Source organism: Lissotriton vulgaris, chromosome 4_1 (genome assembly GCF_964263255.1).
Source record: "Lissotriton vulgaris chromosome 4_1, aLisVul1.2, whole genome shotgun sequence".
NCBI classification, from domain to species: Eukaryota; Metazoa; Chordata; class Amphibia; order Caudata; family Salamandridae; genus Lissotriton; species Lissotriton vulgaris.
Window position 1 is genome coordinate 356,838,664 of NC_141691.1, and position 13,757 is coordinate 356,852,420.

Consider the following 13,757-nt stretch of genomic DNA (forward strand, 5'->3'; position numbering starts at 1 on the left):
GCATGTTAACGAAATACACTTTTTGGATTTTGAAGAGATGTTATCATATTTTTGCAGTTTGTTGCAAGATGTCTTTGAAAATGAAGTTGGTGCTGGGGACATTATATACTTTTTTTCATTTATTTCAGTTAGCCTGCAAATACATTCTTCTCATTTAACATCTTTCTGAATGCTAGTCAAGTAAACAGCAGCTCAGTGCTGAGTTCACCAGGGGACCACATATAAATATTAGGAGGGCTGCAAGCATTCCCCGGACCATACTTTGAGCATCACTGACGTAAATGATTGTGTTTAATGTAAATATCAACCTAGGATAGTTCCTTTGCTCCCGTAAGATTTCAGTGGTCCATCAATGCCATACGGTACTGCAAATCAGCTTAACGTTTTAAGCCTTGATCACAAATTGAGGAGGCAAGTGATCTCCTGCTAATATTGTATAATAAGCTTATTCTGATTAGTCCAAACAACCATTGATATTATTCTATCAACAGCTCCCTCAATTTGTAGTGCAGCCTTACAGATTACATCAGCTTCGTTCATGTGCCCATCTGGGATCTCGGCCTGAATGTAAGTATTTGTCATAGTTGTGTTAGGAAAAAAATGGGATGGAGAGTTTTGTGGGCTACTATTATTTCTGATCAGCCTAGTATTTTTTTCGGACTACAATGCTTTCTGCACTTCTTAGTATTCCTGTAGTCCACTCCCTGCTTGTTAGAAGAACTGTTCATGCGAGGCAATCTGTTTCTTGTTTTTAATGGAGAGCGGATTCTGTCATGTTGCTCTATCGTCCCTTTGGAAGCCTGTTGTTTGGCAGATGCTTTATCCTGGTAATACTGTTCAGCCATGCCTGACTCAACATGATCACTTCTCAGATCCTCAGGAAATGTATCTTCTGATTCCTCAATTCTATAAAAATTGATCACTCAGCATGATCACTTCTCAGATCCTCAGGAAATGTGTCTTCCGTTTCCTCAATTCTGTGAAAATTGTGATGGCGCTTATCGGAGTATTAGTAGTGATCCGATTGTTTTATTTACTTATGTTTTCTCAAATGATATGCATTTGGTACACTCCTTTATAATAGCATATCCGATTTCTGCCACGGGGCCTATTTTTTTTGTAACTTTCGTTTCTAGATTTGATGTGTTTTTATTGCCGAAGGTTCCTTCAGCCTCACTCTCCAACTTTAATTGAGGCTCTTAAGGTTTTGTTCCCAGAGTGTCAAACACTACTGAATTCAAAATCTGGAATGTGAGAATTGGCAATTCTGCCACTTTCTGTTCTTGTGGGGTTGCTGCACACCTCTGGCCGATGGTTAGGAGTGCAGTTATTCTATCCATACTATTTTTAACCGTGAAGAATGAAGAACAGGGCAGAAATATGCTTCCATACAATTTTTGTTTATTTTTTACTTTGATATTCAACATCCAGACTCTTGGTAAATATTTTCTCATATATTCTCAGAGTTATAAAATCCTCACAGGACCAATATCTCTCACTTTTCCACAGAAATGGGGTATTTTCTCAAATATAACTTCTAAAATTCAGTCATCTAGGGTTGAGTCAGAGTTTTAAAACTGACGCACCTTTGTAAAGAATACACAAGGCAGCAGTAAAGAGAAATCCTCACACCTCCAATATTCCTCCCGCCTGATGACATAGCCTCCCTCCCCATAAGAAACCCTCCTCGCACTTAACTAGGGAAAGATTACAGAAGGGAGCAGTCAGGGGAAAGTCCTATACCTCCAACAAGCTCCACTACCTATCTGCATGAAAGCTTTATGTAGGACTCAGAGTAGATTATGCTTCCTTGTAGATAAGCATCTTCTCTCCCATTGGATTGGTTTTCAGTCTGAGGAAGTCTGGTCTTAACTCTAGAAACCAGATTGGATCCATGCATCGAGGAATTGAGGTCCCTTCTCCCCATTAACTACAAAGTGGAGTTGGTCCCTCCTCCGTATACAAGCATGTTCTTCTTTCACATTAGAGCGGTGCAGATTGCCTCTGGAAATCTGCTTCTTTTTGCTTCCCCCATCTTGCCTCCTGTACAGCCATCACTCCATAGCAGAAAAGGTGCCATCTCTCCTTTAACCTCCTTGAATGCCACTGCCCCATCTGCCTGAGCTAGTCTTCTTCATTGCATCTCCTCATACTTGGGTCACTTTCAGAAACGTACTGCTCTGGGGGTTGGCATTTACTACAGCGATGGAATGCTTCTGTTCGTTGAGGTCTGCCCTCTCTGAGAACTCAGGTGAGTATGAACATGACTTTCCATATCTAGTAGGACACTGGCTTAGTGACTGATTGTGTAGGGCATCCCCCATAACAGTCCAAGTGACCTATTATGCTGTCACAGATGCACTCCCACCTCACCCATCACCCTGTTCAATCCCCTTCCATCCCCCGACCATTGCTGACACCACAGGGCAAGTACATTGAATTCCATTGTAGAACCCATGGCATATGTAACACTGAAAAAGAAAAAGGTTATGGGCTAAGAACCATTTGAGCACTCTGTGGTAGATGTCTTTATCTGGACAACTGTTAGAAATGGGGTTCTCTAGTTGGCAATGGTTTGCACATTTGTCGAAGTAGGGACTATTCTTCCTAATCAGGGTAGGGGGAATACACTTCTAAAATAACCCCTGCTCACCCTCTTGGTAGCTTGGCACGAGCAGAAAAGCTTACCTCTGAAGCAGAGTATAAAGCATTTATGCACACATATAGTAATACAGTGAAACACTACAAATGAACACCATACCAGTTTAGGAAAATAAGTAATCTTCATCTAAACCAAGTAAGACCAAAACAACAAAAATCCCCAATACAGTATTCTAAATGTAATCCTTAGAAGGTAAAAACAGTTCTGTCCCCAGCAAACTATAGATGCGACACTTTCAGTACAAAGTACCTTGGATGCGTCCCAATCATAAACAAAAACAGCTATAGAGAAGGTGGTTCTTCAGTTCCTTACGCCCAGGGAAGGTGAGGCGTCTCTTCCTTACTCCAAGGGAGGTGTTGCGTTGGTTCCTTACTGCTACGCAGGGGAGGTGATACGCCGCTTCCTTACTGAAGGGAAGGTGATGCATTGTGTTCTTACTGTGCAGGGAGGTGATACGTTGGTTTCTTACTGCGGCCTTGGTGTTCTTGTAGACTTGGCACCCCAGTGCAATGTGTGGGGATCGGGGATGCAGCGGTTCTTGATGCGGCAGCAAGGGTGCTACGTTGGTCTCTTCAGCCATGGCCCCACGAAGCGTTGATTCTTGTAGCCTTATAGGAGGGCCTGCGTCGGAATCGGTGCGGTGATTGCGGGCTTTAGAGATTGGTGAGCGGGATTCGTGTGCAGCGATTTCTACTGCGGCGATGCGTCGGAAACGGGTGCGGATGCGTCACACTTCTCGTAGTTGCATTTCTTTTCCAGTTCCCGACAGTAGAACAACCTCCAGAGGCCCAGCACAGCAACAGGCACCTTTTGGCAGGGCAGTACTCCAAGCGAGGAAGTTCAGGGGAGCTGGTGGTGAACTCAGAACAGGAGACAAGCTCTTCTTCAAGCCCTTGGAGATCTTCAAGCAGGATACACAGCACACAGCAAAGTATGTGTTCTCTCCTTGGCAGAAACAGCCACTGCAGGTCAACCCCAAACAGCACACAGCAAAGGGGCAGTACTTCTCCTTCAGTTTTCCCATCTCTTCTCCTTGGCAGAGGTTCCTCTTGAGTCCAGAAGTATTCTAAAGTTCTGGTGTCTGGGCCCCAATATTTATACTGCATTTTCATTTGTTCTCTTGTGACAGAGAGGCTCAGTGCTCAGTCAAAACAAGTTCTGTCCTCTCTGGTCTAACTTCCTGGCAGGAGGTGGAGACAGCATTGTGTAAGGCGCACCAGACCTATTCAGGTGAAAGGAAGTCTATTCTCTTGTCTCTAAATGCAGCCCAGGTCTATTCAGCCCAGCCCAGCCCGACTCATCCAGGAAAGGCAGGACACAACTACCCCTCCCTGTGGCTGTCTACACTGAATGCACATTCCCAGCCCCTGTCACTCCAAAGCCAGAAATTAATCAACAAACCAGCAGAGGCACACAGGATGGCTAAGCCAGAAAATACCCCCTTTCTAAAAGTGGTAATTTCCAACACACAATATAAAAAACTTCTTTACTAAAAGATGATTTTTATATTCTGAGTTCAGGTATACTAAACTTCCCCTTCCTATCTTGTCCCAATGAAAGGTTATATTTATAATATGTTATAAATAAACTCCCATTCTATCCTATGGGACAGATAGCCTTTCAATAGTGAAAAACTAAATTCCCTTTAGTTCACGATCAGGGCATGTTACACGCATCAGAATGTGTCCTACCTTACACATACGCTGCACCCTGCCCACAGGGGTTCCTTGGGCTTACCTTAGGGGTGAGTCACATGTAACAGAAGGGAAGATTAGGTAGGGCCTGGCAAGTGGGTGCACTTGTCAGGTCGACATGGCAGAAGAGACTGCGCGCAGACACTGCAGTGGCAGGTCTGAGAACCGTTTGAAAGGCTGCTTGTGTGGGTTGTAGAATCAGTGCTGCCAGCCCACTAGCAACATTTGACTTACAGGCCCTGGGCACACACAGTGCACTGTACTAGGGACTCAGTCAAACAAGCCTATCAGGGAAACGCCAATCCACATTCACAATTTACAGGGAGAGCATATGCACTTCAGCACTGATCAGTAGTGGCAAAGTGCCCAGAGTCATAAAACCAACAAAAAGAGGAGGCCAAAAAAGTCTGGGGACAAACTTACTGAAAAATCCAAGTCTAACAATCGGTCATCATGTTTTAGTTGCTTGTTTCTGCAATTTGTTGTTTAACCGGTAGTAATGAGGTGACATCTTTTGCAGAGACAGTTTTATCATGTGTGTAAATGACAAAACATGAAGTACTACTATCAAAACATGTGCTGCATTCTGCTGCATAATTTGCCTTTTCTTGTTGCATAATTTAGTCAACCCCACTGCATAATTGGTGCTCCCTTGCAGCAAAATTCTAGTTGCCCTGACCTTTAGTGCATCAGATTGTGTGAAGGTTTTATTAAAAGTGAGTTTTTAAACTGAACTGAGAAAGTTCCTGAAAGTTTTTTTTTTGCAGTTTTATGTAGCAACCACAACAGGTAAGTGTTGGAGAGCTTTGCCTGAGCCAAAGTCAGCAGCTCTGACAGTAGTTTCACATACTCACCCTCTCATTAACATGTGAAACACAATCACACGTGTTTATTTCACATTGCCTGCTGCCAACTTCATAAAACACTCCAAACTTAAAACAAAGAAATAGCCCCGTTTGTTGCTGCTGGATTTGCTAGGCATCTGGTGTGCCGCCTGCCAGGAAAAGAGAAAAAGCGAACTTTCACACTTCTCTGTTATGTCTGTTAGGCCTGGGAATGATAAGCGCGGTTACAGAGAGAGTCTGACCCTGGAAGTAGCATGGAAACATAGGTAGTATCCATATTACAGCCCCTAGTATTATTTTGTAAATCCCTGTAAAATCAGAAATCTGATCCATGCGAAGGAAAAGCATTGAAGTGGCCAAATATGAATTTGATACATGGGCATTGTAAATCTGGATCTTAGCTGAATAGCACCTGTGACAGATGCTGTTCGGAAGGCCATGGACCAGGCAAGAGCTGCTGGGCCACAGCAGTGGGGGGTGGAGTTGTGCCTTTGCTGTCCTTTTGCTCCGTCCATCACCACCCCCTTTTGTACCGCTTTTGCTGTCCTTGGGCCTGTCTTACTATGGCTGTGCAAACTGGGTCCAGTTCAACCCTTTCAGCACTTGACTCTTAGTCAAAGGGATATTGAGCTGTTACAGGCTTCTCAGGGAGGTTTGTGTGAGATTACTCGGGCTTAACACTCAATACCACCACTTTGCACAATAGGATTATTGTCCAGCCTGCTGCTTTTCTTTTTACAATACAAGTACTTTATTTCACAGAACAAAAAGAAGAAAACTATTACACAGCACAGCAATGCCCGACTTATGGATCTGAGGGATACTTCAAAGTAGGACTCGCCCTATCCCCCTTTTTGATACTCCACTCACCCTTTCTTCCTTTTGTCTCAGTCTGAGGGTTTTCAGAGTTAATGTGGTGTACCCTCTGTTATGTGTGCAGCACTCTCCATCCCACTTTCAGGCTTACCCTCTCAAGGGCTCTAGGCCTGTTTTAGTTTCACCTGTCCATGGTAGTGCAGCTAAGAGGTCACATTGAATCTTTGCTGCAGGTTTACCGGCAGTGGGCGGGACAGCTGCCGACCGAATGTCGAATCTCAAAGAGTCTGTGACAGGAGCAGGTGCTCCAATGACGGCTCAGCGTGGGTTGAGCCACAAGGATTTGGCAGGCTGAGTCGGGTAATTCTCTGGTCCATTCTCTTGTGGCCTCCTTGGGTGGAGGCAGTTGGCAGTCCTCCTCTAGAGGGCTCTGGGGACACATTTCCAAGTGAGATCCTTGTTCACAGTAACAATATCCAGATTTGGCGCTGAGGTCTTCTGCGTCATAGCTGCCAGGCTCTATCTTCAGTACATAGTGCCACTAGGTGACTAGCTCGGATCCTCTGAATATGGCTTGCTTCCGCAACATCTTTGAGGCCGTGGTGAGTTCTCTACTCATAAAGTGTCCCCTGGGCAGGCACCTCTGGATTGCAGTCTTTACTTTCTCGGGTCATTCAAGACCACATGGCCAGAACTGACAGTACTGTTTATCTTCACCACAACACAGTGGGTGCCACTGAAAGATTCCTATGCCTCCTTCAATTGAGCCAGCACACAAGCTTCAGTCGTTTGGCACTGAAGACGGATTTTACACAGAGACCGCTCTGCACACTTTGACAATGCCGTGGTTCCTCTAATGAAACTGCCTAGATCAATTGCCGCTCTTGACCACTCCGATTACTTATGTCGCGAGTCTCTGTTGGATGGGCCACTGCACCAGGGTACCTTCCAAATGTCCACTCCTTCAGCAAGGTTAGCGCTTACCTTCCCTATCACTCAGCAGGGTTCATTGGACCCAGAACAAGTCAGGAGTTCTTTGTTCAGATCGGACTCAAGTTGATTTCCCCTCACCTCGGGAATCCCGTTGACTGTCAGATACTAGCCTTTGATTGTGCAGTGATCCTCTGAGTGTTCTGCAGAGTACCCCCTCCGTGTCTGAAGGAAGATTGTACAACTGGTAGATCAACTGTTCTTACTTTTTACAGAGATGGCAAACATGGTATGTGGTTTACCAGTCTGCACCCTGACTATCACCTGCTACATCTAACGGTGACCAGGAAGAGAGATAAAGGGCTGCTCTCCTTCTAAGGACCCTACGCGCACAGGCAACCGATGCTATACTTCACCCTTTACCCCTTCCCATCCACCAGAAGTCAGTTCCAGAAATGTAATCAGCAGTGCTCGGTATCAGAAAGAACATAGGGCTAGATGTAGGTAATTCACAAATACCGAATCGTTATTACCGATTTTTACCGAATCGGTAATAAGGAGTCGATATTTGCGATGTAGGTAATAATTCGGTAAAAATGTCCGATTCGGGCAACTTCGGTAATATTTACCGATTTCATAGAAATCGCTAAAAATCTTACCGAAAACCCATTTCCGAATCAGTAATACCGATTCTGAAATACCGATTCGGTAAATACCGAATCGGTAATTCAAAAAAACTGGATTTGTGCAATCAGCCAATCCGGAACAAGCACATGACTCCCAACCAGGAAGTGGCCTCACCCATGCAAGTGCACTGAATCAGTAGCTGTTGGAGAGACAGGAAGCAGTAGCAACAGCAGAGGAGCAGAACAGCCAACACCCAGTTCACACAGACAAACTGCACCATGGCTACATCTGAGAAAAGCAAGGATTCTGCAGCTGGGAGAAAAAGAAACACAAATTTAGTGAAAAGGAGTTGGAGGTCCTCATTGAGGAAGTAGTAAAAGACCATGACCAGCTCTTTGGGAAGAGGTCACTAAACGACCCTGAGTCCCAAAAAAGGGGCATTTGGATGCCAATCCAAGAAAAAATAAATGCAATTGGGGTCACACCACGGACAATTGAGGACTTGAAAAAGCGTTGGTACGACCCGAGAGCACGTGCCAAGGAGAGGATGGCTGAGTGCCAGAAAGAAGCTGGAAAAACAGGTGGTGAAAGCTCCACAGCGCCTGCTCTTACTGCCCTAGACCAACTGGTATAATCCACCCTCCAGCCAGAGAGCTTCCGTGGCATTGGGGATGTGGATAGCTCTGCTACACCTTCCAACACACAAGGTAAGTTGCATTAAATCATGCTGTTTCCCCTCCCTAACCCCAATCCCCCTGCAACAATAACACTCCAGGCCATGTTTTATGTAAGCTGTGCAATGCATCATGGGAAATGTAGTCCCTATCAATGGGTAGCAAAACAGCCACTCCCCAATAAGCATAAGCAATTGTCACACATCTATAGATGAGATAGCAGAGGACAGACAGCTAGGATGTCAGTCGTGAAATTTATTTGCACACATTTACTGCAAGAAAAGTGAGTAATAGTACATTCTGTATCCACAGGCGGAACAGTGCCACAGGCTGCAGAAGGGGAGACTGCTGATGCTCCCAGGGAGGAAAACAGAAGTGAGGAGGAAGTCCTGTCACCTCTACCCATTGCACTAACTACTCCACCACCACCAAAGTCAAAGTGTTACACAGTAGCTCCACTCCCGGAGATTTATGCCACAGAGGAGGACTGGCAGGAAGCCCAACATACAACACCGGGCGCAGACACACAGCCATCTGGGGCGCAGTCCCCCGTGCGGGAACAGTGTCCGTAGACGGCGACAGAGGTCACAAAGTCCTGAATTTCAAGGATCAAGTGTCTTCAAAGGCTTGATGGTCCAGCGCCTTCAGGGGAAGACAATGCGTACCATTCAGAGACAGATGGTGGCAAACAACAGGAAGGTGGATAAAATGAAGGAGGCCATATACTGCCTCAACAATACCATGGCAGAGGGATTGAAGAAAGTATCTGAGGCAGTGAGCAAATTAAGTGACAGAATGGAGGGGGAGCGGGCTGCAAGGCGGAGAGACAGGCATGTGATTGCAGGCTTTATGAAGTCTGTGAACAGACTGTGTAATGCGACCCACGTGCTGAGTAGAAGATCTGTGGCCATGCAACTTGAGATGGCAAAGTGCAGCCGTGAGGTTACCCAGGGCCTGGTCACAGTCACCATTGCCGTAGAACTCATGTAGACAAACCAGATTGCTGCCACTGGTTCCGGGGACGTGGAGGAAAGTGAGGAGGCAAGCAGTCGTTGCACTGAAACGCCCCCTTGCCAGAGAGTAGGAGGTGCAGTGTGAGGCATGGCTCTGATGCAGGACACAGTGCTTCTAAGGATAGTGTGCATGCAGGACGCAGCACTGGTGTGCGGGGGCGTAGGAGATAGGCACGACCCTACAATTATAATCTGTAGTGGGTGAAGTAACCCTTTTGAACACGTAGCTGGTGTCATGGTGTGCTGGAAATGTACCTGATGTAAGGTGTATTAAACACCCTGACATAAATGCATTACCTGGCTTTGTCTCATCACTTACTCAAAAATAATTATGTGTGATCTCTGACCGTCTCTGTCTCCCATCTGCTGCAGCAGTGCCACCTGCTGCGCTGTGCTGTGGCTGTGTACCTTCCTCATCTTCATCCTCCTCTTCAGAATCACACATTTCCACAGGTGTACCCTTCTTAGTGGCAAGGTTATGCAGCATGGCACATACAGCTATGATTTTGCAACACACCAGGGGATGGTACATCTGTGCACCTCCACTTTTGTGCAGGCAGCGGAACCAGCTTTTGAGGAGTCCAAATGTTCGCTCAACCACACTGCGTGTCGATCTATGTGCAAAATTGTATCTCCTTTCACTTGATGTGGATGGGTGCAGGTACGGAGTCAGGATGAAAGAGCGCACTGTATAGGCACTGTCACCTGTGTGTGAGATGTAAGTAAGTATTACACAGTGTACAATCGCAGCAACAGTTGTAAAATTCAGGGGGTGTCACATGTATTTACCTAGCCGGTAGCCTTTACCAAATTCACCTGCAAGGAGACGGGTATTTATCCCACTGTTCCTGAATATGTGTGAATCGTGGGTGCTCCCTGGAAACTTTGCAACTATGTTCGTGATAATGTTCTTCGCATCACATATGGCCTGTACATTGATGGAATGTGTACTTGCGATTGCAGTAGATGTACTCAGTCGACGCAGGGGGGCAGATTGGTATGTGTTTCCCGTCAATGCAACCAATGACGTATGGGTGGGCCTTCTGATAAAAGTCCAACTTGGTCTTCAGCAGTTCTGCCTGTGTGCTGGGGAATTTGGTGTAGTGTGCCATCCTTTGTAACATGGCATCCAGCAATTTGCGGAAAAAACGCGACAGGCAACTTTGTGAGGCTCCACCTGACACAGCTATTATCCCTTGGTAACTGCCAGATGCCAAGAGGTGCAGGCAACAGAGTACCTGTACAAGAGTGGGTATTGTGTGCGCCCTTGGTGTCTGGTGCTCCAGGAGTGGGGTGCAGGTCCTGTATGAGGTCCAAGATTGTGTTTGGGTGTAGCCTGTACCCCTCATGGATTTCAGCCTCAGTCAGTTGGAACAGTGTTATACGCACTCTGTACACGTGCTCCTCCCATCTCCAGATCCTCAGTCCTGCTGTGCGCAAACGTAGGCGCCTTGCTATCACGTACAGGGCTGCCATTGTGTTCGCACTGTTGCATTTTGGGGCTGTTTTTATGCAGTGCACCTGATTACCACCTGCTTTGAGTTAATGTTAAATACCGATTCTTAATTACCGATTTTTGGCAAATTGGGTATTACCGATTTTTGGTACATCGCATTACTGAATCTTTACCGATTCCTTATTTCCGATTTGGTATTTTTTGTCGCCGAATCAGTAAATAAGGACTCGGTAACTGTTTACCCTTAATTTTACCAATTCCTTATTACCGATGCCGATCGGTAATACCTACATCGCACATGGCTAAATACCGGTCGGTAACAGTGAGATTTACTGAATTTCACCGTTACCGACCGGTATTTAGCCATTTACATCTAGCCCATAATCACTTTTCTAAGGGGAAGCCTGTCTCCTCTTTCCCCATTCTGTGTTCTCTCCCTCCAGTCTCAGGAATGTCAGCAAAACGCTTCCGCTCTCTGGGAAAGCAACTTCACCTCCATCTTGTGCACATGAGCAGGCCAGAGGCCTGTTTCACTCTGGTGCACACCTACACACGTTTACTGCACACTGCTTCTGTAGCGTACATGCACATGCTCCACTGCACGGAATCTTAATGCTGTCATTTCAGGTTCACCCTGAGCTTCAGGTGAGTGGACCAGTAGGCTCCCACTCAAACAATAGCAGGTAAAAGGCCTGGTCATACTATGAACACTTCAAAACATAGCATGCTGCCATTACCGCGCAACACGTGACAGAGACAGTAATCCAGCGGTTATTATTTGACGTTTGCATGATGTGCATTGTAAAAATTAGTATTGGAAGATCTAAGTCTGTAACAGAACATAAACATTCACCGCACACAAAAGTTATGTTATGGTAAAATGCTTCTTTTAATAAGATAGGAGAAAGTGCGTGCAGTATGTTCGATGAAACCTTCCAATGAAGGTACAGTATGTATTGTGAAGTTTCTGATTTGATCTACAGCAGAGGATGAACTATGCAAAGTTCTTTAAATAATGCAGAAGAATATCTCACTTGCAGTTGATTTACATTGTTGTCTCCAACGACGTTTTTTGCGTTTACTTGTCTGTTAAAAAAAAAAATAATAATCTTTTATTCATGACTTTTTTTTTCTTTCAGGATAGACTTTGCTTGCCTCATCATATTTTGGAAGAACGGGGACTCGTAAAAGTTGGTTTGACAGTTCAGGCTCTTCTAGAACTACCTACTTCTAAAGCATCTCATCTCTCCTCTGTATAGCAAAGGATAAGATTCTGGAAAAAGAAGCCAATTACTGACTTTCCAGTTTGAATCAGTCTATTTCCAAAGCACCTGCATTCTTCAGAGAGCACCTCCACGATTTCGAAATGTATTTGTCTAGATATTTCAGACATGACTGTTTTCTTTTGGGATTCATACACAACTTGAAGGCCGAAAAAATATACCACCTGCTTTTATTTGAATTTTTGGGCTTTGTAGAAAAACTGGACCGAGAATTCTAGGGACAAAGACCCAGGGAAATCAGACTTTTGGCTCTTACTAAACACAGGATGTGTTTACAACCTTAACATTTTCAAACTTCAAGTGCCATTAGAGTGGCTTTCAAGTTTATGACGGTTTAACAAACAATTAGGTTACCTGAAATCGTTTTTATAAAGTAATTATTTCACATCTTTGTCAGTGGTTGTCAGACATTTACCGTTTAATGAGTCTTGTATTTTTTAAGTGACAGTATTAGAGTTACAGTATTTCATTATTTATTGCTCTTTTATTTAAAATCGACGGAATTATTTGAATGTGGTTCTCTACATGACACAAAAAGAAAAACATTTTATATTTTTTTATATCTCGGTTTCTATTTTTGTTAGATTGGTGCCAAATATTGTTTTGTTTTAGATGGTTTACATGTAAAGTGCCTGTGTAATTGACATTCTTAAGATGTTTTCCTCAGTTTTCTTTGTATGAGAAGAAATACATTACAATGTGTATTTTATGAGTATTTTCACAGGTTTTATAAGGTCAGTATTGTGCAAGGCGTAGAATATGCCTCACATTTTTATTGTTGTTTATGTTTATGTTAACTTATTGCACAAATTTTTATTGGCTACTGAAATTGTTTGGTGCTAACACCCGTTTAGAAAAAGAGAGATTTATGCTACTTAAAGCAAAAAATCGAAAATCTTGTGTTTGTTAGCATTTTAATTTGATATTAAATATATATTTTTTCACAAAAGGGCAAAATATAGTATAAAATTCCATAGGTAACATTTATGAGAACGTGGGATGGGATTCTGACAGACGTTTTGATAAAACTGCCAAAATCTCAGGTAAATATTTTGTCTTTTTAGGATTTTGTATTTATTATCTTAAGTGCATCGCCAGAACTAAACCATCAGGTGGATTCTAATCATCAAATTCCTTTAATCGTAAAGCGACCACTTTATGATTTGTTCATTGAAGAATTTTTATATTAGTTTTTGGATGCCTCAAACATCAGACAAACTGCTGGTCATAAGACGTTTCATAAACTTTAACTGGCTTTACCAGATGTCAGCGTGGTGCATATAATTCTCATATAGTTTTTAACATGACAGAATAGAGTCACGTTTGCACAGTGAACTGACCAGATGCGTAAAAAAATCTAAGTTCCATTTATGTTTCTTACATTGTTTCCAACCCCAATATAATTTTTTCTACCACAGAGTTTATAGACATTACAGAAAACTAACAAGGAGCCTCATGTATTTGTAATTAGTGGTAACATTGAGATGGGAAATGGGTCCCTAGTTAATAATGGAAAGCTGTGAATCATTATGATATATTTGGGCCACGAAAACCGTGCGATCTGTCCTGAGGCCTTTGCTGGCCCACAATCCCCTTTCTGATGGGCAATGAGCGAACGTCTCATCTGTGTAATTGCAGGAGATCCTAAATAGAATAAAAAAAGACCTTTTCTAATCTGTAGTTCTAACCATATTGCTTATTGCTTTTTTTCCACTTTCTACACCATTAGTATCCCCCTGGCAAATCCCTTGCTTTTA

The 13,757-nt window shown here is 43.9% G+C and overlaps 1 protein-coding gene across 2 annotated transcripts in view; it reads left to right on the forward strand.

The window, feature by feature from the left end:
- The window catches only part of LRCH2 (leucine rich repeats and calponin homology domain containing 2), a 927,979-nt gene extending 915,030 nt beyond the window's left edge, over positions 1 to 12,949 (forward strand). Inside the window, exon 20 of one of the 2 annotated variants that reach the window (XM_086918732.1) lies at positions 11,857 to 12,949. In XM_086918732.1, the coding sequence (XP_086774858.1) occupies positions 11,857 to 11,976 (120 nt within the window). In that variant the 3' untranslated portion in view covers positions 11,977 to 12,949. The remainder of the gene's footprint in view (positions 1 to 11,856) is intronic. The other variant, XM_086918733.1, reaches the window with a different exon arrangement.
- The last annotated feature ends 808 nt before the right edge of the window (positions 12,950 to 13,757 follow it).